Source organism: Myodes glareolus, chromosome 19 (assembly GCF_982192425.1).
Source record: "Myodes glareolus chromosome 19, mMyoGla1.1, whole genome shotgun sequence".
Taxonomy (NCBI): domain Eukaryota; kingdom Metazoa; phylum Chordata; class Mammalia; order Rodentia; family Cricetidae; genus Myodes; species Myodes glareolus.
In genome coordinates, this window is record NC_142044.1 from 42113713 (window position 1) to 42139841 (window position 26129).

The window sequence follows — 26129 nt, forward strand, 5'->3', positions numbered from 1 at the left end:
GCGACCGGTGGCGGGAAGCAGGTAAGCCGCTCCTGCCACCGCCGCCCTGGGCATAAACAACCTTTGCTCTCTTAAAGGGAAAAGAAGGCTCTGTGTCTTGAAGAGACAGGCCGGGGACAAGCCTTAGGAACCTGTGCAGGCCAGTAACCAGGGGTTGCTCCTTGGAGATTTCTTACTCCATACCATCCCATGGCCATCCCTCAGGCCTGCTAGACCATGACTGGGAAACCTGGGCTACCTGGGGCCAGACTAATGTCCTTGAACCGATCCCCAAAATTTCTCGTTCACTGTGTATAGTGGCCTGATAGGACAATGTCCTGGACCAGACCATATCACAGGGTAAACAAGATACCCTGACCTGCTTCTTGGCCTTAGAGGTTCTTAAGGGTCCTTAAGAACCTTAGAGGACTTTAAGGGTCCTCAGTTCGGACAGTTTCCTCTATTTGTAAAGCTTTCTCGTCCCTCTTGGAAAATGTCCCTGGTCCCTAACCTTCCTTCTTGTCAGGCATTGATATGGGTGCTGCTTTGAACCCCTAAACCCGATAGAAGTTTTTCTATTGGAATGTGCCGCTGAAAACTAGCCTGGGCATACAGTAGGTGTTCATAACTGGTAGTTACTACACGGCAAGAGAGCCCGTGGGCATCAGCAAGCTGACTCCCGTGTGAACCCTTCAGCCTTGGGGAGGTGGGAAGGAGGCTACAGGAAGCCCTGAGCACCACACCACACTTTGTTCCGTTAGTTTCAGTTCAGAACCATACCGCTTGAGCACCTACTGTGTGGGGCGTACACAGCCGCTGAGCTTCTCAAAGGCAGCATCTCTGCACACCCTACGCCTGGAGCCCGGTAGGCACTCGGCTACTAGCTGGGAGCAGGCAGCCCCTTTATTCATTCAATAGGAAGTCCTATTGAAGCTGGGATGAGCCCCAGGAGTCCCAGCAGCTACTGCTGCAAGGGCCAGAGCAGTTGGCTAGAACAGCCCTCCAGCCCCCACACCCAATCCTGGCTCTGCGAGTGGAGATAGAAGACGGCAGACCAGGTTCCTTCCCGACCTCCATTTTCCCAGTGGGAAAGCTTCTGACCAGTGTTTGGAAAAGAGATGGCAGAAGACCCCTTGAGAGGGGTCCAGCCTTAGGGTACACTGATGGAGACACCAGAGTGGCGTAGACCTGGGCTCCTGATGTGAGACTTGCAATGTTTTCCTTCTGATCCTGGCCCCTTTTCTTTCCCACCATCCAGGTCCTACCCAGAACATTCTTTTTATTTTATTTTATTTATTTATTTTTTGAGACAGTGTTTCTCTGTGTAACTTTGGAGTCTGTCCTGGAACTCACTCTGTAGACCAGACTGGCCTCAAACTCACAAAGATCTGCTTGCCTCTGCCTCCTGAGTGCTGGGATTAAAGGCATGCGCCACCACCACCACTGCCTGGCTCCAGAACATTCTTGTGATTCAGTTTTCTCTGACTTGGCAATGGGCACACTCCCACTAGGTGAGCGAGCACTTGGCTCCAGGTGCCATCTTCTTGCCTCTAGGGAGGTTTCTAAACTCCATGGTGCTTCTGCCTTGTGTTCAGGGCTGGTCAGGCTATCAGGTGGCTTGACTGGTCTGGAAGTTCCTGAGGGCAGGCCTGGCTTATACCCTATGCCTCCTAGGTTTGTCCCTGCCTAGTCCTAACTCTAGCCTGGGGACAGGACAGCTCCCTGGGCTAGAAAGCAGGTTGTTTTGTTTTGTTGTTTTGAGAGATGACCAGAGAATCTAGTCACTCAAGCTCTTGCCCAGCCCCCAGCTCAAACTTCCCTGCAGCCAGACCCAGGGCCCTTCTGGGTCCAGCCAGATGTGCTGTTGTGCTTCTTGGCTGGGTCACCTTGTAATGAAGCCCTCCTATGTCATACTTGTTGAATCATAGACGGTTGGAAGCCCCAGAGGTTGGATCACAGGCTATTCCTTCATAGGGTGTTGTAATCAGAAAGTTTTGATTAGTAAATGCCGGGATCATGGGCAGGCTGGCTTCTCTTTCATGGGGGTTGGTGTTTTGGTTTTTATTTTTTTGAGACAAGATTTCTCTGTGTAGTTTTGGAGCCTATCCTGTAACTTGCTCTGTAGACCAGGCTGGCCTAGAACTCAGAGATTTACCTGCCTCTATCTCCCAAGTGCTGGAATTAAAGGTGTGCGCTATCCCCCCCTGGCTCAGGATTTTGGTTTTGTACTAGGGATCAAACCCAGGGCTTCGTGCTGCTTGGCAAGGGCTCCACCACCAAGTCCCAGCCTCAGATCTCTTCTTACTTAACTTTTTTAAAAATTTATTTTTGTTTTTCAAGTCAGGGTTTCTCTTTTATAGCCCTGGCTGTTCCAGAACTCCTCTGTAAACCAGGTTGACCTCAAACGCTCAGAGATCCACCTGCCTCTACCTCCTGAGTGCTGGGGTTAAAGGTATGTGCCACCACTGCCCAGAAAATTAAAAAAAAAAATTTAATTTCATTTTATATGTACATGTGTTTTTCCTGCATGTATGTCTATGTATCGTGAGTGTGCAGTCCCTTTGGAGGCCAGAAAAGGGTGTTGGATCCCCTGGAACTGGAATTACAGATCATTGCAAGCCACCATGTGGATGCTGGGAATCGAACCTGGTTCTCTGGAAGAGCAACCTTTACCTTAGCTCCCTTAACCACATTTTTTAATTTAGTGTCTGCGTGTGTGCACATGTGCAGACATTACTCTCATGGGGAGGTCAGAGGGCAGCTTATGGAAGTCATTTCTCTTCTTCCACCATGTTGGTCCCAGGGCTCGAACTTGGGTCCTCATGCTTCATGGCGGGTACCTTTACCCACTGAGCCACTTTGCTAGCCCTTCTTTATATTCTGGGAGAAAGTTTTGCTAAGCTGCCCAGTTGGTCTTGAACTTGCAATGCTCTTATCTCCCCAGTAGCAGATATTACAGGTATAGGCTGACAGGAGCCACTGGAAAGGACCACAGACTTTAGGCCGGTACAGAAGAAGTACTTCAGAGGTCACCAGCTAACCCCTCCCTGGCCCTTTCCCAAACTATGGGCCTGTTGACTCGAGTGGAGAGCCACCCAGTGTGGTCTTGTCCAGCTCACGGCTGAGCCCTCTGGGGCTCAGTAGCTCAGCAGTATGGTGTCATGACTGACTTGGAGAATATCAGGTCAGTGATTACCTGCATCCTCAAAGAACAGCCATGGGACTTGGGGGAAATGTCTCTCAGCAGCACACTAACTGAATGGATAAGACAGCTCACCCCTCAGCCACAAACAGCACAAGCTTAATAGGATTACAAGAATTAAGCATATAAAATTCTCAGAAAAGTGCCTGGCACTACCTGCTGTTACAGTCATTACTCAACCACCGGAAGTCAGGAGTGACAAGAGCCTTGACCATCCCTGCCTCAGTCTCTCCTGAAATATGTCCAGCTGCCTTAAGACAGCAGAGCTCACCCTCCCCTAAGGTTGCTATCTTTGCCTCTGTTTGGCAGATATGTAGACCCAGGGTCTTGGAGCGGATGTGCACACCAATTAGCTGTGTGGTGGAGGCCGGGTCAGAGGACAGACCTAAGGCCTAGGAGCCACAGCCTTTCTGCTGCACACATGGCATTGACTGGAAACTCCCTCAGGCCTTTGCTCCTGCCGTCAGTGTGGCCACTGAAGGACCGACCAGCCTCCACACAGACTTGTCTGCCATCCCTGCGACAGTCTGGCTGGCATCTGCTAGTGAGACTTGAGCGGATGTGGTCAGGGTAGCCAGTAGGCAGGCTGGGGTGGAGGCTGTTAGCTTTGTCCTACCAGCTGAGACACTTTGCCACATGGCTTGATTGTGGCAATACTGGAAAGCTTCCAAGTAGAGGCTTCTGCCCACAGCAGCCAGCACAGGTGTATTTCCTGGGGCTCTGGTAACGCCCTTGCCCACTCCCACTTCCACAGGTCGAAGAGCCTTTTCAGGAACCCTAGGGTGGGGCTGAGGCAGGACTCCACCTGCCACTGCTAGCCCCGGAGCAATGTGTGCTCTTGGCCGCAGCTGGGAGCAAAGGGGAGCAGCTGACAAAGCTGGAGAGCAGGCCCAGGTGGCCAGAACAATCTGCAGTCTTGATGACCACCTCCTCCTCTGCTGGTAGTCTCAGGCTCACAGGACAGCTCTGAGGACTCAAGGCACGGGGGAAGGGGAAGCTGCAGGCAGCAGGCCCAGCAGCATGCCAGGGTAGGTGGCTCCTCTGCCTACGCTGGGAGTAGAGGCCACAGAGGGTGCCCTAGGGCAGCAGAGACCTCTCCATCACTCTTGGCTTCTGCTAAAAGATAAGCAGCCTGCATTGTGGTTACTAAAGAATTAACTGCTGGCTCTGGCTAGTGTCCCATAAGTGGAAGTGTGGCTTTGAGGTCTGGGAAGTCCCACTGGCTTGGTGTGGTGATGGAGTTCATCTTTTAAGAGACAGAGAAGATGCTTCCCAGGGTCCCCATGCTAAGACAGATGCAGACCTCTAGGGATGCCCCTTGTCCCCCACTCCCTGAGAGTGCCATGCTGGGCTCCAGTCTCCCTACTTCCTACCAGATTTTGATAGGCCATATCAGCCATGGGACTGCTCAAGAGCTGCACCAGACAACTAGGCCAAGGCCAGAGGTAGCGTGGGGCCAGGAAATTGAAGGGATACCCTTACGACAGCCTGGGCTCTTGGGCCTATAGATTCCCTCAAAGGGGCCTTATTGGCTTTTTTGGCATCTACCTTGTGACCCGTTTACACAAGGAACCTAGAAAGGGAGAACAAGCCAGTGAGTGGCTTTGGAACCAGCACACCAATTCATGGTCCTATGACCTCATGCCAACCCTCACCCATCCAGAGGTCATCAAACAAGATTATAATGGACACGACTCTGAGGCCCTTTGCAGAAAGGACAGGTGCTAGGACAGGCCATCAGCTGAGTCACACAGTGGAGTCTGGTTGGAAGAGGCTCAGAGGGGTTGTTGCCTCCTGTCATTTTGCTCTACGGTCTGCCCCGAGATGCCTTCACTGGATATGTGCAGCGTGGGGCTGCCAGGAGTTCCTCCCATGGGACTCAGGGAGCTGTGTCATGTGCAGAAGGTCTTCATAGGATCTACAGAAAGGGTTTTAGTAGCCAACTTCAGATTAGGAACTGGCAGATGAGACAAAGCGAAAGTGTTTTCTCAGATGTGGGACTTCCTGGTGTCTGCAACAATCAGCTGCTCACAGGAGAGTGGGCCACCTGCACTGTGCAGGGGCTCTCTTCATGTAGTTCTGGGGCTCTACGTCAGCTCCTCACTGCACCCCACTGGCAGATTCTCCTAGCCATGTGGCTTCAGCAACCTGCATGGGTACAGCCCTTTATCATGCCAGGAGAGGTGAGGATAGCTGGGAGTGGGTGTAGCGCGGGGCTCCTGGGGTAGGCAGAGTGCATCTGTTGTAGGGGCCCTGCTTCCCAGAGCAGCACCTGGGGCTGCAAGAGCCTAGCAAGAGAATCTGCAGCAGGAGGAAGTGAGCAGCCAGGGCTTCCCTGCAACTTCTGCACCAGCTGAACCTCCTAGTGGTCTCCTCATTTCCAGCCGGGACGGCTCTGGGTCACCACAGACCAATGCTTCCTGAGAGACTCAGCAACCACAGGCCCCCAGCAGGGCCTCTTCTGGCGCAGACCTGAGGGGCTAGGACAGGTGGGAGATGGGGACAAGACTATAGGGCAGTCCTTAGGCCCCCAACTCCTGGACCTTCTCTGCCTCCCTCAGTCTCACAGGGGTGACAAGAACGGCTACTCCAGGAAAAGGTCATTTTATTTTCATAAATACTCCCACTGTCACCCACACTGACCCTACTTTTGACCACAGATGGGTGGGCAGATGCGAGGTGCTCACAGGAGACCCCAGCACTGATAAATGAAGCATGGAACTCTGGGAGCTCCATGGCCCTCCAGGGGGACATGTCCTCTGGCTTTGCTTTTAAGTTGCCATTGCCCCATAGGAGGCCTGAGAGCAAAAGGAGGCCTCCAGAGGAGGAGCTGAGTGGAGCGCCTTCAGCTCTGTGACCACAGGGCCGTTCCAAAAGAAAAGCAAAGAGCCAAACCACACACCGAGTGCAAACAGCTAGGGCACGGGCAACACCCCCAGTCACTGGGTTCCCACAGAGGAGGCCTGGGCTGGTCCCAGCTCCAGCATGGCCTCCAAGTTATGGCTGGGCCTTTCTATAAGGCATAAAAGACAGGTGGGGAAGACCCCACCTCAGGCTGGGGTCAGGGCTGGGCCTAACGGCCATGCTTCTTCCCTCACTCCCGAGAGTCCTTCCAGGGCACAGAGGCCCTCCCTGTCTCAGGCTCCCACTGGTGATGGGGGTCCCAGCAGCTATGGCAAGCCCAGGCCCAGCCTCCTGTCGGGTTGGGCTCAGCAGAAGAAGAGGCCTAGGGAGAAGGAAGAGTCATTGGGGGCCACAGGAAGGAGAGAAGCACCAGGCTGAACAGGAATGGGTCCTGCTGCCTCTCCTCTCTCCAGGCCCCCTGTCCTAGAGGTTCCCCCAGGTTTCTGGTGGGGGGAACTGATCCACATCGCCCATCTCATTGTAGGTCTGGTCGCCCATGGTGAAGATGAGCTTGTAGCGAAGGCGAACCTTCTCCTGGGGCACAAATGGCAGAAGCACAGGGGTTAGAACAGGAAAAAAAGAGGTCAGTACCACCCTGGGGCACTGCCCTGTCATAGCTGGGCCCTCACCTTCTGGGGATTAGCAAGGAGCAGGACCTGGGTGATGGCTGAGGGGTGGACGATGGGGTTAAATGCTGGCAGCTCTGTGCCGGAAGGTGGCTGCAGCCTCACCTTCATGATCTGGGGGCAGGAAGTGTACAGCTGGTCAGGCCGCCACTGCTGAGGAACCAGCTCCCCTCCCAGGGTCTCAGGGATCTCTTCCCACCGCCCTTCCCCCAGCTCCCCAATGAGGGAGATCCTGTCCCCCACCATGCCCAGCCAGCTGGCTGTTCACCAAGTCTCAGGTCACTCTGCCTTGAGGGAGGAAGGCCTGCCTGGTCTGCCCTGTCACCTTAGGGACAGCTGACTGGAAAACAATGTTGCGGATGGGCTGGGGAGCGGTGCTCAGCATGGAGACCACCACCACCAGCACATCAGAGCGCCCTGGCAAGGGGTCCCGAGCAAAGTGAAAGAGGACGCGGAAGCCATGCTGGTCATAAACGGTCACTGGCAAGATGCTGCCTGTTGGGAGAAAGGTTGGAGGATGATGAATGGGTGGAGCCTATCTGCCCCTCACCCAGGGTTTGGCCTCCACTGGGGCTGAAGGCGCACTGGGATAAGACAATGGAGGCAAGATGCCCACTCTGGAGCCAAGTCAAATCACAGCAAGGTTTCCTCCCAGGCTGGGGTCAAGAGCTCCTGTCAAAGTCTGGGTCAGACACTCTTTGGGCTGCGGAACAGTTCTACTGGTAAGGAGGTTAGGGAAGGTGTGATACTCTTGGTCACAGCTTCTGAGACTGTCAAGGCAGGCCTGGCTAGTTGTCAACTCAGGTCAAGTGTCAGCCAGTGCTACCACCTGCTCCTGGGTGAGAAATGCCTGGGGGCTTAGGTCTGAATGTTTCTTTGAGGTTCAATTTTATAATCTTATAGGAACCTTCTAGTTCTGGCCCCTGCCTTCTCTAGGAAGGAAGGGTCATGGTTCAACTCTAAGGAGTCCCCTCTTCTGTGACCCAGAGATTAGAAAGCAGCCTTGCATCACTCTAGGAAGGGGAGACCTAGTACAGGGTTGCACGGAGTCAGCAGCGGCAAGCCCTGGGGACAAGAGCTGGCCTGGCTCGGCCCTCCCACCCACCTATCCCCACTCACTGGGTTTGATGGACTCCAGGGGCACAGTGATGTTGGCTAAAGAGAGCTCGGTGGGTGCTGGCTGTGGTAGAGGCCCAGGGGGCTCCGGGGATGTGTTGTGGAGAAGGCTGGCGGTTCCTAGACTGGGCGAGCTGCAGTTGCTCTTACTCTGCAGGTCACGGAGGGTGAGCCGGGGGGCTGGCTGCTGCTTCTCCCTTAATGGGAACAGTACATTAGTGAGTGACTTTCTGGTGCTCTTGGTAGGGGCCCTGGAGGTCTGAGCTACCAAGCTCTGTGGCTGCAGGTCAGTGTCTTTAGCCCTGGGCATCCTCACCTGCAGCGAGAGCATCTTTGCCTCAGCAGCCTCTCATGTTGACTGACCCCCCCCCCCTTTTATCTTTCTCTAGGGGGCATGTTGGCAGGCACAACTCATCAACTCTGTGGCATGAAACCCTCGTCACTGTGGGTGATCCAACATGCTGGGATCCCAGGAACTAGGGTGATGGATGATTCCCTGCTGGTTTGTGGGGAGAGGGAGAGCCCTGACAATAGCAGCCCTCACCACCGCACTTGCTGGGCCTCTGGGGGCAGTGCCTGTTGCAGGAGGGTTTTCCCCAAGAGGTCCAGGTCGTCCAGGCCGCTGCTTGTTGGTGGGGGTGCCTGTGCCGGAGGTCGGCAGTCCATGCTGGGGGCCTGGGCTGGAGGAGGGACTGAGGGCTCCATGCCATCTGATGACTGGAGGAGAAGGAGACAGGGTAAGAACCTCTCAAGTGTCCCAGTTACCACCCGGGCACTGATGCCCTCCCCTCCCTGCAGGTGACAGATGAGAAAGCTGCAGCAGAGAGGACAACAGACCACTGGGCCTGGCTAGAGCTCCACCCTGTGGAACCCCCACAGTGTGACCCCGAGTCACCTTTAAGGGAAGAAGAGCCCCCAGCTTAACCTTGAAGGCTGGGCTGTGGTCTTGTCAGGGACCAGAGACTGACCTCTGCTGGAAGTTAGAAGAGACTGCTGGGCTCTTCCCTAGGGTGGAACTGCCCTGCCCCAGGGAGCCTTGCGTGGTACCCACCTGGCTGTTTGTCACCCCTCAGGCTACTGGCTCCAGCCCTCTACCCCTGGGTGTGTCACAGGCTGAGCCAGCTTCAGCATTCTTACCTGGAAGCTGTTCCATCCCACACTATCTGAGCTGGGGCCTGAAGGTGGAGTGGGATCACTTAGGCCTGCAGAAAAAGCAAGACAGGGGGTTGGACTGGCGAGCTAAAGACTAACAATGTCTGATCCCTCCCTTTCTTAGAGGCTCAGGAGTAAAACCCACGCTTTCAGAGGGAACCAGTGGCAGAGCAAAAATAGAAACCATTGTCCCAACAGCCAACTTGCAGCCCACACTTGCTTCCTCTCTTCCTGGCAAGGCCTTACAGAAGCCAGCTTATGGGCAGAAGTTGGAACTTTAACCTCTGTCCCTCAGCAGCTAGGAGCAGGAGCTGAGGTAGTAAGGAGAGCAAGAGTCTCAGAGCTCACAGGTCCAGGAGACCATCTACAGGCAAGTGCTACCCTAGGAGAGCCCATGTCCATTGCTACCCTGGGAGATCCCGCGTCCATTGCTACCCTGGGAGAGCCCGTGTCCACTGCTACCCTGGGAGAGCCCGTGTCCACTGCTACCCTGTGTGAACCCGTGTCCATTGCTACCCTGTGTGAATCCGTGTCCATTGCTACCCTGGGAGAGCCCGGGTCCACATGGGCAATGGCACGACAGATCAGGTCGACTCTGAAGTCTCTGGCATAGGTCAACAAGGCCAACTACCTGGTGCTGGAGGGCACTGGGGACTATCCCTTGGCTGGCAGGAAAGCCAGCATCAGCCCTGTCTATCCTGAACACCTCAGCCATGCTTGCCCTGTATTTTTAGCAAGCAGTCTCCAGCAACTGTTAGGTCTTCCCTGTGGCATTCCTTTAAGACCACAGAGAAGGGTGTGTGGTGGCACACGCCTTTAACCCCAGCACTCGGGAGGCAGAGGCAGGCAGATCTCTGAGTTGGAGGCCAGCCTGGTCTACAGAGTGAGTTCTAGGACAGCCAGGACCGCACAGAAACTGTGTCTCAAAAAAAAAAAAAAAAAACCCCACAAAAACAAACAAAAAAACTCCAACCAACCAACCAAACAACCAACCAAACAAAAGGCCTAAAGACAACAGTGTACACTGCTTATACTTCTAGCGTTCTTCACTAGGAGTGGAGCTTACTAAATCCTGTCCTTCCTGTCTGGAGAAACTGCTGATCCTTCCCAGGACAGCTCCACTCCAGAAATCACCCTCCTCTGCCAGGCAGACCTTGTTCTTAGTCTCCGCGAGCCCCGGCTTTACCCAGTACAGCGAAGGCACGTTGATTGCACCATGACCTCCGCCAGCCTTCCAGTGGAGAGCAGAGCTGGCGCCCACAGGCTGCCCCTGCACCGCCCTCTTCCTTACCCAGAGACATGAGTTCATCATCAAGCAGGGACACTGAGGCACTGGGCTGCTCTGGACTGCTCTGGTTGCCAGGGTGGGTGGGCGTGGCTGGGTATGTGGTGCCCGAGGGAGGGAGGTCCAGGCCTGAGAGGTCCAGCAGGGCTGAGGTACTCCCTGAGTGGAAAGGAGAGCTGGGCAAGTCCTGGGGCCACTCAGCACAGCATGGGTGGGGACAGCTGTCTTCATTCTCTACTCCTTACAACAGGCCTCCTGGGCCCTTCTGGCCACTCCAGCCCTGTTCAAATGGCCTGCCAAGCCCTTTCTTCAGCAGATGGCACTTGTGTTTAGAAAGCAATCGGCTTAGCTGAAGGTCAGGGATGTGTCAGAAATGTGGCATCAGCGTGAATGCAGTGATACCAACTAAGGCAGCCGAGACTCTGACACACACAGCCTTAGATCACTGCTGCTCTCTACCCGAAGGCTCCACTCATGCTTGACTGCCTCTGGAAGGTGCTCCCACCCTCCAAGGGCCACTCACCGCTAGCATCTCCTGTGCCCCACCCTCACACACCACACTGCCATTTTCCGAATGGTCTGCATGTCTATGTCTAAAGCTCTTTCCTTTTCTACAATCAGGCCTAGGGTATGATTCAGCTCCACACAGCTGGCGCCGGATATATCAAAGAAAACCTTCCTTCTGCTCCATGGCAACTTTGGGCTTCCTTCCCCGACAGTTTTAGGCTTGCCACAGAATGCCTCAGCTCCCTTCTTGGGACCTTCACGGTCTTAAGGGGTCAGGGTCACACTGAAGGTCATGCCCCCCTGCACTCTGCCTCCCCCTCCCCCCCCCCCCCCCCCCGCAGCACTTCTCCTCTCTTCTCACCAGGAATGGAGCTGGCTGCGGCATCGCCATTGACCTCCTCACCCCTGACCAGCTGCTTGTACAGGTTGATCACCTGGGTGAGATTGTCGTTAGCCTGCAGGATCTCAGCTGGAATAGGAATGGAGGGGAGAGGTCAGGCTAAAGAAGTGGTGGGGCCTCTGGAGAAGTGAGAGGAGCCTCCCACATCCACCCCAAAGGGTATGTGAGGGGGAAGAGCCATGTAATCCACTGCATCTATGGGGTCCAGAGAGCTAAGCTGGTGTTGAGGCTTGTAGGTGGAAATGTACCCAGAATGTGCAGGGCACAGTCAGGCAGGGAGGAGAGTGAGACAGCAAGGTAACAGAGGGCCTGAGAGGCCGAGGGGGGATGAGCTGCCACACTGGTGCTCTGAGACCTGAGCTAGTCATTTTGTTTGTTGAACCCCAGCTGGGAAATCTCCTCCTGGGCAGGAGATGAGATGCCTGCTCAGGACATTGTTCTCTGCTGTCTGTGGCCTTTTCAAGTCAGTGCTGGAGAAAGGGGGCCCCCTTGTGGTGGCTCTTTCCAACTGCGGGTGTCTAGCAGGGCCTGAAGTGGGAGGTAAGGGACAGGGCTGGACCTGATCTCAGTGACCTGGGGACTCACCTAAGGCCTCATCATTGTCTTCTGTGTCACTGGCCAATCGGAAGAGTGTGGGCCGCATGCGCTCACAGCGCTGGTACAATTCCTGGGGGAACAGGGTGAGTGGATGAGAGTACTCAGGGGGCTCGGGAGCAGAGTGGGAGGGGGTTGGAGCAGGCTCACCTTCATGAGGTCCTCACTGCTGCTGGATGCGGCACCCTGGCTGTGGCTCATCACCATCTCGGTCAACAGCTTCACGTTGTTGTTGACCTCCTCAATGGCATTCACCCGCTTTGAGATCTTCTCCATTCGCTTCTGGTCCTGTGGAGCAGCAAATGGTCAGAGGCTGTTTCAGGCCTGCCACTGGCCCTGGAGATGGGACGTGAGTGTGGGAGAAGAGCTGGATGGGCATGATTTCAGCTCTGTGTGGCCAAGTCCTGCTAAGAGCTTGCCACTCAGGACAGGTACTCTGTCCAAGAAGCAGTCTACCACTATTGTGCCACTTCCGACTCTTCTGCCAGAGTCTCCAATCCAGCGGTGGCCCTAGATCACCTCAACAGTTTCCAGACTCATGCCTACGGTCCTGGGCTATTCTTGCCGTCCCTATGTCTGTCTCTTGAAGACCACGTTCCCACACTTGACAGTGAAAGCAAAGGGTCCTGGTCAGCACTCACAACCCAGAAACAAGTCCTTCCTTGTGTCTTTAGGTGCCTGGCGAGTGTGGAGGACACACAGCCTTCGAAGGCAGTTGTAGGAGGCCACCTCACTCTCTCTAACCCATCTATATCTCTCTGCTGCAGGAGGTGAGTATGTTCAGAGTGGTCTCACATGGCCTGCTCCTTTATCACAACCTGAACATAAGCCATCCAGGCCTGTAACACACGCTCTCCTGCTGCGGGGAACCAAAAAACAGCCCCTGACAGTCAAGCTGAGACCCAGGCTTAGTCTGGCCAACTTGCATGACTAGATGTTGCCTCTGAGGAAGAGTGAACTAGCGGTTTCTGTGAGAAGCACACTTTTAAAACACCTGGAAAATGTCTATGCTGCTATCATTAGTGATCTGGGAGACTTGAGGTAGAAGTCTGCATTTTCCTTTTTGTTTTTGCTTTTTGAGACAGGGTTTCTCTGCTTAACAGCCCTAGAACTCGCTCTGTAGACCAGGCTGACCCCAAACTCACAGAGATCTGCCTGCCTCTGTCTCCTGAGTGCTGGGATTAAAGGCCTGTGCTACTATGCCTGGCTTGAAGTCTACATTTTCAAAGAAAGAAAAAAAATCACCCGATGATCTAGATACACAGGGCTGCAGGCGAGTAGAAATCCTAGGTACATGAAGGGCTGTCTCTGCCTCAGAGGTATCTACCTTGAGGCCTTGAGCCTTTATTTCCCCAGCTGCCAATCCTTAGCCTAGAGAGCTGTGTTACATTTGGCCTCTTCTGTTTGTGCTACTAAGTGCTAATCTGAAATCTTTAGTTTGGTTTGTGATAAAGTTTCACTCTGTAGATCAGGCTGGCCTGGAATTCAAGTTAAGGCTACCGTCTTGTCTTGACCTTTCCAGTGTTGGGACCTAGAGGTGTCAGTCACTTTGCCCATCCTGAATACTTTTTAAATTTTTTGTTTCTGTTTTGAGTGTCTTGTCTCTCTATACACAGCCCCAACTGTCTTAGAACTATATAGACCTTGAACTCACAGAAATTCACCTGCCTCTGCCCCCCAAGTGCTAGGATTAAGGGTGTGCACTAGCACACCCAGTCTTCAACATCTTTTTGGATGATCTGGCCTTATTAAGTTTCAGTATACACTTCCAAAATATATTAATTTACATATTAATCATATATTAACATCTGTGTTTTGCTCTGTATATGCACATCTATATACATACATATATAGTTACATATATATTTAATAAATACTTTATGATTCAATTTGTTTGGGGGTATATGCTGAGAATGGACACCAGGACCTCATGTAAGTCAGAAAAGAGTTCCACCACTAAGCTATAGGCCCAATATGTTCCCAAAGTACTTCTTCGAATGTGTGCATTTACTTACTTATATGTGTATATGTGGGAGTACATGTGCCCTAGTGTGCACGTGGAAGTAAGGACAACTTGTGGGAGTTGCTTCTTTCTTTGCACCACGTGTATCCTCAGATATCCAGCTCAGGTTGACAGCAGATACCTATACCTACTGAGCCATCTTGCTGGCTCTCAAATTTCTTTTTCTTTTTTCTGAGACAGGGTCTTGCTACATGGCCCAGATTAGCCTCAACCTCACGATCCTCCTGCCTCAGCCTCTGGAGTTCCAGGACTATATACAGGTGCATGCCACCAATTCTTGGTCTCATTACTAACAAATATTAGCCCCCAGGAACTCACACACAGCAGCAGTTCTTCCCACTAAACATCAGCCTCTTAGCACCTGATGGTTCTTTGCTGTGGCAATTGTCCTGCTGGGCACTATGGGGCCTCATATGTACACATATACACAGCTCCTCCTGCTTGGTTGCCTAGCTCCACACCCATCCCTTCTTTCCTGGTACCCCAGGCCAGCCATCACCTCCTGCACCATCTCCTTAATAAGCTTGTTGGCAGCCCGGAGATCCTCAGGGTGTGAGCTCTTCAGCAGGCGAGCCAGCATCTGCAGAGACAAGCAAGTGACTGAGGGCAGTACCAGGCCAGAATCTACAATCCCAACCCGTTTCTTTAGTGACTGTATGTGGGACCTGGGCAAGATACTAAAGCTCTGGGTAAAATGGTGAAAACTGATTGACATCTGATGGGTGTCCATTCAGATAAGCAAGATACTGCACGCACTCCCCACAGAGCACTGAAGGATGCCCTCAGCACACAGCCCTCCCTAGAGCACTGTGGCTTTGGAAACCTCCAGGCGGACACACCAGAAACCACAGTGGTAGCCTTGGGGGCTGGGTAGGGAAGGGTTGAAATCCTTATTTCAACAGCTCCCCTCTAAACAAATGCTTCTTTAGCTAAAAGCTAGTCAACTGGTATAGAAAGACATAAAGCATTGCAGCTCCTCAACCAACCCTGGATCACAAACTGTGCTTACTGAATGCAGATGCTTGTATGGGTCAGTGTATTCAGCAGACACTAAGTGCTGCTTCCTCCCACAGTCACCTCCACAGGGATCACATTTGGCACGAGCTTCTACTCTAGAGGGCAGAAGCCTTGACACCCAGGCTGCCACTCTGCCTTACCTTGGACTTCTCCTCATCTTCAAAGATCACATTCTTGGGCCGTGGAGGGGGAACGGGAAAGATGGCATCCTCTGGAAGCTTGGGGTCAGACTTCACAATGCCTGGGGAAGACAGGGTTAGGAAGGCTGTCAGTAGGTGTCAGGACCAGGGGTAGTAGGAGGGGGATATGAGAATAAGGTGGCTAGGTCAAAGGGGAAACCAAGGGAGTCTATCTGAGTAACGGCACCAATGTAAGCATTACAGCTTGGATGGAAAGGTATCCTGGCAGCCAGGAGCCAAGGAATATCACAAAGTCACATGGAACAATAAACCTTACACAAGAGACTTATTAGGAGGAAAAGAACCAGGAGGGTGGCTGCCTCTGCTCAGGCGAGAAACAGCAGCAAACTGAACAGGATACAGGACTTATATAGAGTTTCTTGGGAAGTGGGTAGAACTTTGAAAGGTGGAGCTTTCCAGGGTGAAGATTGGTGGGGTTTTGTGGTCAGAGATTGGGCTTTTTGCTCTGTAGGGTGGGGTCAGGGTCCAGCAGTGAGGGCAGTTAGAGGTTCTTGGGGGAGGGGCATGGCCATTCGTGGCTCCAGGGGCTTACAGAAGGGAGGTTAATCTTTCATTGGCTCACCGGGACAGGAGTATTTTTTTTTCCAAGACAAGGTTTCTCTGTGTGGCCCTGTAGCCTTCCACGTAACTTGCTCTGTAGATTAGGCTGGCCTTGAACTCAAAGAGGTTCACCTTAATCTGTCATCTGAGTGCTGATTAAAGGCATGTGCCACCACCACCTGGCAATGGGACTACTTCTGGCCTGCACAGTGAACTCCATCAGAGATGGTTTGGGTCCAATATATATTAATATATTTGCAATTTATACAAATATGATTTAAATAATAGTTCCTTTTTAGTTTTTAAAGATTTATTTTTAATTATGTATGATGTGATCGATGTCTGTGTCTCCATGTGGGTATGTGCTTGTGGAGGTCAAAAGCATCAACTCCCTTAGGGCTGGAGTTACAAGTACTTGTGAGCCACTTTAGGAGTAGAGGAAACTGAATTCGGTCCTCTGGAAGAGCAGCAAGTGCTCTTAACTGCTGAACTATCTCCCAGCCCTACACATACTTTTTGTGAAAGGCTATCATGTAATCCTTCCTAACTCACTAGCCAGGGTGGCGTTTGAACCTCGGGTCCTCCTGCCCCCTTCCTAAGTGCTGGGATACTAGCTGTGCACCACACACCTGGAGTGTTTGGAACCCAGAGCTTCATATATGCTAAGCAAGCATTCTACCAGTTGAACTACATCCCTGGCTCCTGGGCACCCATGTTTTGAGGACACCCTCTGAAGGAAAGATTGACCCCATACCACCTTTCTTTTCATTCAAGTTGGCCTTAGGCATAGCCACAGAGAGGCCCCGCTGGTTGTGTTGGAGACATTAAGGGAAGCCCTGTGACCTTGCTGACAGAGCCCTGTGACCTTGCTGACAGAGCCCGAGGCTGCTGGAGCCTGAGCTGCAGGTATGGAATGTTTCTGGTCCCTGACACCTTGGGGTGGGGATACGCTCACCCTGCTTCTTCAGCATCTGGTAGGCTTCTGCAATCTTCACCTCCTCAGGCAGGCTGACTGTCCAGCTGTACAGTAGCTCCAAGATCTTATTCTTCACCTTCTCTGACGTTCGGGAGCCCAAATACTTCAGAGACATACAGAAGGGGAGCTGTTTGAGACCGCTCAGCCCCACTCACTCGAGCCCTAAGCCTCCCAGGTGCTGCCAACGCCTTCAAATGCCCTGCAACTAGCCTGGTGTAAACTGAGATCAGTTCTTAGCTGAACCACCTCTGGGTCTGTGATTCAGGTTCCTCATTGTGGGCATGTGGATCTTCAAGGTCCAGAGCAGGAAATCCTGCTCAGAGCACATGGACCTGAACCTTGTGACCTCAGCAAGGGGCCTGGGGTTCCAGGTGTGGAGGGAAGGGCTCATGTGCAGCTATGAGCCCCCACACATCATTTCCAGCAGCAAACTAGGCCAAGAGACTTTCACTGCACAGTTCTCTACTGGGAGACATGGGGCTGCCCGGCCCACTCAGAGCTCTGTTCAGAGGACAGGCAAGGGGGCTGGGCATCAAATATGCACTCAACCTATGAGAAGATTTCTCAGGCCAAAGGCCAGTAGCCAAGGTGTGGCTCATTTGCTAACATAACTGACTCAGGTTTGTGGCTTTAGATGCTGAGACTCAAGGAAACCACATCTAGGTGATGGGGACAGAAAGAAATGTCAAACACCTAAGAAACCTGGGCTGGGCACACCCAATGACAGCATGTGTATGCCCTGGGATTGGCTCTCCTTGTGTACTGAGTGGTTCCTCAGCAGCCAGGCTGTCCTGACTCTGCCAGGCCCCTAACAGGGAAGGCCCCAGGGACCCTTTCTCTGCACCCCCCATCAGACCCAGCACTTCAAGCCTTGGCTAGGACGCACCTTGGGAGACACGACCTTGATGAGTTCATTCAAGAAGCGGAACTTGCCCACCTCGTCATGAAACCGCTTGCCGCAGCTCTTCATGCATGTTTCCAGAACCTGGGAAGGGAAGAGTGAGGGAGTTCCTGACCTGGTCAGTGCCCAGAATAAGGGAAGGACCCTTGAGGGCACAGGTGCAGAGGCTCAGAGGTCTCTGCGATTGCTCATCACTCCCTAGAGCACGGAGTCAGAAGTCTCCCACAGACAAGCTCTGCTCAAGCTGCAGGATGACCACAGGCTCCTCCGTGGTTTGGGCCATGTATCACTTGTACATGGCCTTTTTACTGTTTTTCTTCTTCTTCTGAAACAGGGTTTTACTCTGTAGCCCTGTATGTCCTGGAACTCACTCTGTAGATCAGGCTGGCCTTGAACTCACAGAGATCCACCTGTCTCTGCCTTAAATGTGTGTGCCACCACTGCCTGGCTATTTTTCTTCTTTTACAAAACAATTTAGTACTACTCTGGCCTTTCCCAAACCTGTGAAATCACAAGATCCTTGCATACTTGAGGAAGAAACCCCAAACAAAAACTAACATGTTGGAACATGTATAGTTACTTAGAGCAATTTTCACCTGGCCTCAGACAAGCTTACTCTAAGGTAGCTGGAATGTGGGCTGTGCAGGGAATCACAGACAGCGGCCCACCTCTTTTGTTCCTGGTATAGCTATGAAATCTCAATCCTGAGCCTTGCTCTCACTGAAGAGGATGGTATTGTCCAGGGTCTGCAGATCCTGTGTGGCCTGGGTGACCTTTGCAGAGAACCCAGGAACTTTATAAACACAGACCCCAAACCATGAATGCTGTGGGCCCTGACTGTATTTAACATTTATCCTGGGGAGGGGTCCACTAGGCAGCTGAAGTAGAGAATCCCTGCCACCACCATTAGAGGCCCAGTTGTGACAGGAGGCTAGCCCAGTGGCTGCTGCTGGGAACCCTGAGGACTGGCCCAGACCTATATCCTGAATCACCTGGTCACAATTCCCTTGGGCTCATGGAACCCCAGGATCTTTTCTTACCGTCAAGGCCTGGATGGCCTCCCACTCCTGCGGGGACTGGATCTTGTGGGCCAGCAAGCGGGTGGCAAGTGGAGGCCTGGATGGAAGGAACAGAGTCGTGACTGACATGGTACCTGATTCACTCAAAGGGACAGTCACAGTCACATGTCAGCCTGCACTTCAGTCCTCTGCGGGCCACCAGACCTTGAATTTCTTGTAAACAACTTGCTTTCCTCTGCTCTGAGCAGAGACCCTGATGGCAGGGGAGTGGGTTCGGATGAGTCTGCTGCTGAAAGATCCCGAGAGCTGGGGCGAGGCCAGAGCCCCAATAAGCTGCCCCTGAGCACAGTAAAGTGGGCATTCTTGCTTCAAGGATATCCCTATGGCCCTGTCTGTCTGCCTGTCTGTCTGTCTATGATTTTAAATTCTCAGCCTCATTCCAGTAGCACGTGGCGAGTAGAGTGCAGACTGGAACAGGTGTAGTTTTACACTCTTACTGACCCTGCGAAGCACAAAGGCCCATCTCTCTCCAGATCAAACAGGACCCGGGATGGTGACAGTCAGTGCCAGGCAACCAGTGTAGGCAGGGACCTTTAAGAGGTATAAACTTAGCTCCTTTTGGTTTTAAGAGCTATGACATGGGACTGGAGATATTGCTTACTGATAGAGCACCTGCCTAGCATAGGTGAGTGAGACCCCGAGTTCAAATTTATCATCACCAAAAGCAAAAGCAGCTGTGCCCTTGGCCTGCACAGGGGATGGGAAGAACAGGTAGCCGCAGTCTGAGTGCTGAGGCCATGCAAGGTGGCTCACAAGCACCTCTGCTCCTTGCTTTCCTCAGTGGCAGGAAACCCTGGTAACCCCTACATATGCAGTACTGCCAGTGCCAGGCCCCAGCTGAGGAGAGTGAGGCTCAGAGTGGTAAGTGACTTCCCCAGGACTAATCAGAGGTGGGGTTTGTTTGCCCCAATGCCCATGAACCCCAAACCAAGAGCTGCTAGAGAGACAGTGCACTGTGACTTAGTCGCTGTGATCCAGCACCAGGGAACCTAGGCATGTCCAATCCAAGCCCTCGAGGAATCACTTCTAGGGGCAGTCACATGTACATTACTAGTTCTTTCTTACATGAAGGACCTGCTAGGGACGGTGTAGCCTGCCCTCTTAAAGGCCCCCAATAAGTCATCAATCACATACTAGGTTTAGATTTGATCAAGCTTCCGACTGTCAGTGTCCTGGTGAGAGTCAAGAGCAAACAGCATAGCCTTTCTTCATTTATAAAACAGGTCCAGGAAGGTTTCCTCAAGAGGGTGGCACATATGTAGCCTCCAGCAAAAAGTGCCACTGTCCTTGTTAACTGTGACTGCATTCAGAATAGGAACTGGGTTTCTAGCCTGCCCAAGACCAGGCTCCGGATCTGCCTGACAGGGACACAATGTACTGTGTTGAGTGTGTAAGCCAAGTGGAGCCACCTACCCCTCAAAGTCCTCGTTGAGCTGCTCGCAGAAACCGTTGATGCTGGCCCAGTTCAGCTCCTTGTTCAGGGGATTTGTGGCTCTATCTGCAGGAGCAGAGGGAGCTAGTGAGGCCAGTGGCACTTCTGTCTCCCCTCACTCTTCCCTGCAACTGGCAAGGGTCAGGAAGGATTTGAGCACATGGGAAAGGCTTCCCTCCACTTCTTGCAGGACAGCCCCAAGCCCGAGCACCGACATTCCAGTGGAATCAACGGGCAGAAGAACATGTAGCTGCCGCTCACTGTGCCTTTCCACCCAAGGGCCCCATCTTCAGAGACTACATTCAGGTACCACCTTCCATGGTTGTAGCCCAGCATGCTGACTTTACCATCTCTGTTCTGTTATCGAGAAAGCATCCTGACTCTCCTGGAATCTGCACTCAGGAGATTTAGGGCTAAGGAAAAGGTCAGGGTCCCGGTCCATGAGGAACTGTAGGGCTGGGGAGTGCACCAAGAAAATCTAGGCTCTCAAGAAAAGGAGAGTGGCCAAGAAACCATAGAAACCCAGGATAAGAGACTTGGGTCAGCCTTGGGTCAGGGCAGCTGCCAAGAGGAGGTAACAATCCAGCTAAGTCTGGAAGGAGCCAGCAAGGCTGAGAGCTCATCTGCCCAGCTAAGGGCACGGACCTGGGAAAGACTGTACCCTGGACCTCATGCCTCTGTCTGCCAGACCTTGTCCCTGGGGAGTGGCTCAGAAGCACCTCATTTGATGATCCTCTCTAGTCCTTCGCTTCTGCCCAGGATGGCAGCAGCTATGTCCCTGACTATTCTTTACTGTGGGCCCAAGTGGACCATTCTACAATGTTACTGTGCACTCCTGCCACTGTGCACACAGGTATCTTCTCAGTGTGTGAGAGAATGAATGGACGGATGGGGAAATCAGTGGCAGGTAGGGCGAGCCTGGGAAAGCTGGAGTGCAGGAACAAGAAATAGCAAAGAGGAGCATGGTCAGTAATACCAGATAATCCCCTTCTTGAGCCCCCAACACTGGCTGGGTGAAGATCCCTGAGCCCCCACGGTCCCACTTGTAGAACACAGGTTGGATGACAAATGTTTTGTCCCCAGACACTTCTGCTCATGCTGGTGGTGCAGTTACAGCCCAATAGCTGAGGCTGTGAAAGATCTGCAGACAGGAGGAGGCCAGGGCCCAGTATGTGGCACCTGCCCAGCTGGGGACCTAGACACTTGAGTGCCTGGCAGCCAATCACCTGATCCATATTTATTTTTAAAACATACAGTGGTGGACAAAAGCCCTGCTCTCCTGAAGCTCACTGGCCTAAACAAAGCAGCGCTGACTACTCAGATTAGTGATCACAGAAGGGGCTATAAAGAATGGCAGGGCAGGCAGAAAGGATGGAAGGTACTGGGGTAGGCTGTTCTCTCCTAGGCGCTCAGAGGCAATACGGGTGGGCAGAGGGCAGAAGAAGCATTATCTTGGTAAAATCTATCCTACAAGCTTTGTGGGAGCCCTACTTACAGTCCTCGAGAGGAACAGAAGTCACCAGTGAGCCTCCAGTGACACCAGGAACATCCCCTGCTTTCTTGGTGAAGACTGCACATTTACTTGCAGTCCCCCACAATGACCAAGGACTGAACACTGGAAAGAGACTCCAGTCTGGAGTCAGAGAAACTATATGGAGTACTGGCCTCTCAATGACAGCTGGGAAAAAGGGCTAAAACAGGAAGTCCTTCGAAGTGTCAAAGGCACGTGAGCTCCAGGGAGGGTGGAGTTAGTCAATCTGAAGTCAGGAGGCAGGGAGGAGAAAACCCTGACTGCCCAGGCCAGCGTCTCCCCAGCATTCAGCAAATTATCTTGGAGCTGGAGGAGACAGGTCCCCCCCCTCCACCTGGGGGAAGCATCTCCCCTGGCATGTGGCAGGGGAGTACTTGAGGAACAGAGAGGTGTTTCACAAATGGGCGTGACTCTTCTGCTGGTGAAAACATCTATGGTCCTCCCTAGAAGCTACCCTTGACCTCTGACATCCTGAGACCTGTGCAGTAGTGACTCTTAAGTCTTCTTCCAGCACCGTACCTCCCACTGGCAGGGTGACTCTCTACATTCCCCTAGACGGTGTGGTTTGGAATCAACCTCCGGTCCAACTCTGTTCAAGACTGGCTTCAAAGGTGCTGGCCCTGACTTCCCACATTAACCTGCACAGATCTGTGTGTGCCTGAGGCCAAGAGGTTCAGCTGAGGACAGTCCCATTCAGAAAGGCCATGGGAGAGACCTGTCACTAGATGAACCAGAAGAGGCGGCCTGCAGCTCCCAGGGGCAGAGTCTAGGAATGGGGGTGGCAAAGCCAAGGATCTTCAGCAGGGTGGGACAGGGAGAGCAGAGGGAGGCGCTGGGGGCTTGGAAGCCAGAGCTGTAGGAAGCTGTTTCTGAGGAGACAGGAAACAAGGGCCGAGAGGCCTCGGGAGGAAGCTCAGGAGGGGCTAGGAAAGCAATCTGGGATGTAGAGAGAGACTGGGCTGGGTGCAGTGACAGAGAACTTGGATTTCTTTATGGAGTCTGAGACGGGACCCTTGGAAGCTCAAGCACTCGGAGTTTGTCCCAGCATGGCCAGAGCTGGATCAGTTGGCCAGGAGTCCACCCCTTCCAGGACCGGGGAATGAGCAGATCTGACAAGAGCTGCGGGCAGAATGAAGACTCAGGCCCTTATCTGGGGGGGTACCCCTCAAGGGGGAGACTTTTCGGTGCAGCAGTTAGGGCCTTCAGGGTCACCGGGTGGGTGGGCGGCACCCGCTCACAGCCAGGCTGCGCAGCTGCCAGGGTCCGAGCGGCGGACTGGGGCGCCGCCCCTCCCGGGTCGGGGGCGGGGCGTGAGGAGGGGGCGCGCGGACCCCGCCCCCGTCGGGAAAGGGGCCAACCTCGCGCCCCCGGTTCCGGTTCCGGTCCGGCCCGCGCCCCTCCCGGACACTCACTGATTCGCGCCTCCAGAGTCTCCGGCTCCATCGCGGGCTCCATCCGCCACGGGCCCCCGCCTCGGCACCGCCCCCCGCCCCCCGCCGCTCTCGCGGGAACTCGTCAGCCCCGCCCTCGGCCGGTTAAAGGGGCCGTGTCCTCCCCGAGAAGTCGGAACGGTGCGCTGGAGTGCTGGGCACCATCGAGACGCAGGCGCGCTCGCCCAGAGCGTCAGCTCCTTGCCAACCCCTCCCCTTGGTGGCTGGCTGCTTCGCGGGTGGGACCCGCCGGCGGCCTCGCAGCTCCGGGCGTTCAGGCGGGAAAGGAAGCGGAGAGCCTGGGGGTTGCGGACGGCACCATAGAAACACCACGGGACGCTCTAACTCGGTCAGCGTCACGCAGATACCCGTGACCGCTTCCGGAACAACGCTCCGGGGCCATGTTTCTGAGGGGCTATGAAGTCACTTCCGGAGCCCTCAGGGGTACTTCCGCTTAAGTGGGAAAGTGGAGATGTCTCTTCAAAGGGCGAGTGGCCACAGTGGTCCCCGCGAAAATGATGAAGTTGAGCTAACGTTTGTTTAGCGCTTAATGCTCCAGGCATTTTTTTCCCCCTTTGAGACAAGGTTTCACTGTGTTGTCCTGGCTGTCCTGGAACTCGCTCTGTAGACCAGGCCTGCCTGGAACTCTGTCTGCCTCAGCCTCTCAAGTGCTGAGATTAAAGGAGCGAGCCACTACTTCCAGCAAGGGTCTAAGTACCCCCCCCCCCCAAACCCCGTGAATCCATTACTCAAACCCGGGAGTCAGGTAATGAGTTTGCTTGCGGTCACCCAGGGGTCAGAGCGCTTGCACAGGGTACTTCCTTCTGCAATCAACTTACAAAACCGTGAAGAAACTCATTGTATTATGTGACCATTACTGAAGAGAAAGAAAGGCCAGATAAATACCCCACAAGGTATTCTCACGCGTCATAACGCCAGCACTGGCCAATGTGGAATATCCTGTCTCAGAACAGACGACACTCGCAAGGGAAGCCCGAAGACTGGTAACAAAATCAGAGGGCCTCTTTCCCCAAACTGGGATAGTGACGAAGTCTGGCTCTTGTTTTGGGTTTGTTCAGGTTTCAACAATGCGAGATACTTCATTCTTTCATCAGCTTTTTTCAGCCTCTGAGGGTCGCCTTGGGTAGGTCTCAGGAAGAACCAGTCAGATGCTCTCTGTCGCCCCTGGTGGCCAGACTGAGAAGTAGCCATTGGTGCCTTCTCCAACGAGCCCGCGCCAGGGAGAGTTAAAAGGGAGACCAAGGAACCGGCGAATCCAGTTCCGCGAGCCTGTGGTCCTAGGGGAGGGATCTAGCTTCACCTTGCAGAACCACAGTGACCTCATTCCGGAAGGTTTTCTCCTGAACCCATCGTTCACTGCGACATTTAATTCTCTGCCGCAACCCAGAAGACTCAAGAGGGGATATGTGTGTTTATAGTTCCTCGACGAAAGCCAGCACGAGATAGGCTTGGCCCTCTTGGTTTCCTTTATTATTAAAATTGTTGATGGAATAAAACCCAAACTGCGTTTGTCAAATTGATTTAGAGTCACAGGCACATTTTGGAAGCGACGGAGGCAGGGTCTCATGTAGCCTTGAACTTCTGTGATCTTCTTTCTCCACTTTTAGAGAATCCCACCACACCTACAAGGGATAGGACTTTTTGTTTTGTTTTTAAAATTTATTTGTTATGTATACAGTGTTCTGTCTGCATGTATGCCTACAGGCCAGAAGAGGGCACCAGATCTCATTGCACATGGCTGTGAGCTATGGTTCCCAAGAATGGAACTCAGGACCTTTGAAAGAGCAGGCCTTGCTCTTAACCACTGAACCATCTCTCCAGCTCCGGGGTTGGGGGAGGGGGGTTGTTAAGGCTTTTTGCAAGCTAAGCAAATACTGCACCATTTGGCCCACATCTCTAGCCCCTCAGTCTCTATTTTTCTTCAGAGTCTTTATAGCCCAGCCTGGAGATGTATATGGCGCTGGGAATTGACCCAAACATTCAGACACTTTACCAACCCCCACCTCACCCACTATGTATTTCTTTGCATGATTATGGTTTGTGTCTCTCCCTACTCAGAATATTAACTGTCTAGGAAGCGGCTTCCCTGGAGAACTGATCTGGTGAATTCCTGTTTGAGTTTCTTTGCCCATTGCTGTGCTAAAATACTCTGACAGAAGCAATTTAAAGGAGACAAGCTCTGCTGTGGTCCGCAGTTCAAGGTGACCCTCCATCCTGGTGGAGAAAGCAAGCTGGCAGGAAGGAGGCTGAAGCAGCTGAGCCCATCACATCCGCACCTGGGAAACAGGGAAACAGGGAGAGCACTGAAAGCATGCTGCCACTCACTCCCTTTCTCCACTCACACAGTCCAGGATCCCAGTAGGGGATGGTGGCACCCACAGTGGGTGATCTTCCCACCTCAGTCAACTCAAGATAATCCGCCCGAAGCATGCCCAGCAGCTCATCACCCAGGTGATTTAGATCTGTCCAGTTGAGGGTACTACTTATCACAGTCTCCTGAGACCTACAGCCGTTGCTGGTGTCCAGAAGGAGCTGGTGTTATGGTAAAAGTAAAACGACGCCTTTCCCCGAGTGACCCGTGGGCCATGAGGGCCAGTGGGTCCTAGGAAGGGAGCTGCGTGGCGGGTGAGAGCCATGGGGTGGGTGAGAGGCAGAGATCTATTAGACACGCCATGCAGAGAAAGTGGGTAATTATTTAGTGGATTACAGAGGGGAAAGCGAGAAGGGGAGAAGGGAGAAGGGGGGTGAGGGGAAAAGTGGGGAGAAGGGAGAGAGGCAGAAGCTGCCTCTTCAGGAGAGAGAGGGAAAGGAAGGAACTCAGACTGGAAGCAGAAGGAAGATCTGCTTGCCTCAGCAGATGGGGGAGGGGCTGGCAGGGCTTGTCTCTTAAAGAGACAAGACAGACCATTACATTTCCGTCTCTTTTTTATGATAAAAAGATGGGAGGCTAGGCACCACAAGTTAAAAGAATTGGGATGGCGGATTCTCAAGAGTGCTTCCTGCTTTTTTGTGGGTGTCTTGAGGGGGAACCTGAGAAAGCTGGGTGCTGGTTACATCCTGGTGTAGCTGGTCTCTTTGCTCCTGTCTGATGTTTATGGTATGGAACTGTCTGATGTCTCTTACACCTGTTTTAGGTATTGGCAGAACAGAGGACAAAGTTAAGTTTACAGAAAAAAAAAAATTTAGGACCAGGGAATTGAGAGGGGTGTATCTG

The 26129-nt window shown here is 53.1% G+C and overlaps 1 protein-coding gene and 1 long non-coding RNA gene across 5 annotated transcripts; one reads left to right on the top strand and one right to left on the bottom strand.

Annotated features, from left to right (window-relative positions):
- Positions 1 to 5769: 5769 nt before the first annotated feature.
- On the bottom strand, positions 5770 to 23013 carry Gga1 (golgi associated, gamma adaptin ear containing, ARF binding protein 1). Of its 4 annotated transcripts, none has more exons than XM_087898998.1 (17): positions 22877 to 23013; positions 19915 to 19999; positions 18463 to 18538; positions 17408 to 17506; positions 16501 to 16624; positions 14946 to 15046; positions 14288 to 14368; positions 11916 to 12053; positions 11757 to 11838; positions 11133 to 11240; positions 10271 to 10423; positions 8965 to 9029; positions 8372 to 8544; positions 7831 to 8024; positions 7037 to 7206; positions 6715 to 6825; positions 5770 to 6619 (listed from the first exon to the last, which is right to left on the bottom strand). In XM_087898998.1, the coding sequence occupies exons 1-17, from the start codon at positions 22917 to 22919 to the stop codon at positions 6509 to 6511; spliced, it is 1914 nt and encodes a 637-aa protein (XP_087755124.1). In that variant the 5' UTR covers positions 22920 to 23013; the 3' UTR covers positions 5770 to 6508. The 4 variants fall into 4 exon arrangements, with proteins under 4 accessions (XP_087755124.1, XP_087755127.1, XP_087755126.1 ...); XM_087899001.1 differs by lacking the exon at positions 22877 to 23013 and adding an exon at positions 21429 to 21547; XM_087899000.1 differs by lacking the exon at positions 10271 to 10423.
- LOC148118956 (uncharacterized) lies at positions 7205 to 9925 on the top strand. Its single transcript, XR_015735638.1, has 2 exons — positions 7205 to 7433; positions 8217 to 9925. It is a non-coding gene; the product is annotated as an uncharacterized LOC148118956 (long non-coding RNA).
- Positions 23014 to 26129: the final 3116 nt, after the last annotated feature.

Excerpts from the sequence above, each read along its gene's own strand:
- Gga1 (XM_087898998.1), bottom strand. The coding sequence starts at position 22,919 with ATGGAGCCCGCGATGGAGCCGGAGACTCTGGAGGCGCGAATCA. Across the intron at positions 14,369-14,945 it reads AAGATGAGGAGAAGTCCAAG|ATGCTGGCTCGCCTGCTGAA; the intron begins GTAAGGCAGAGT and ends TTGTCTCTGCAG. Across the intron at positions 10,424-11,132 it reads CGCAGCCAGCTCCATTCCTG|GGAGTACCTCAGCCCTGCTG; the intron begins GTGAGAAGAGAG and ends CTTTCCACTCAG.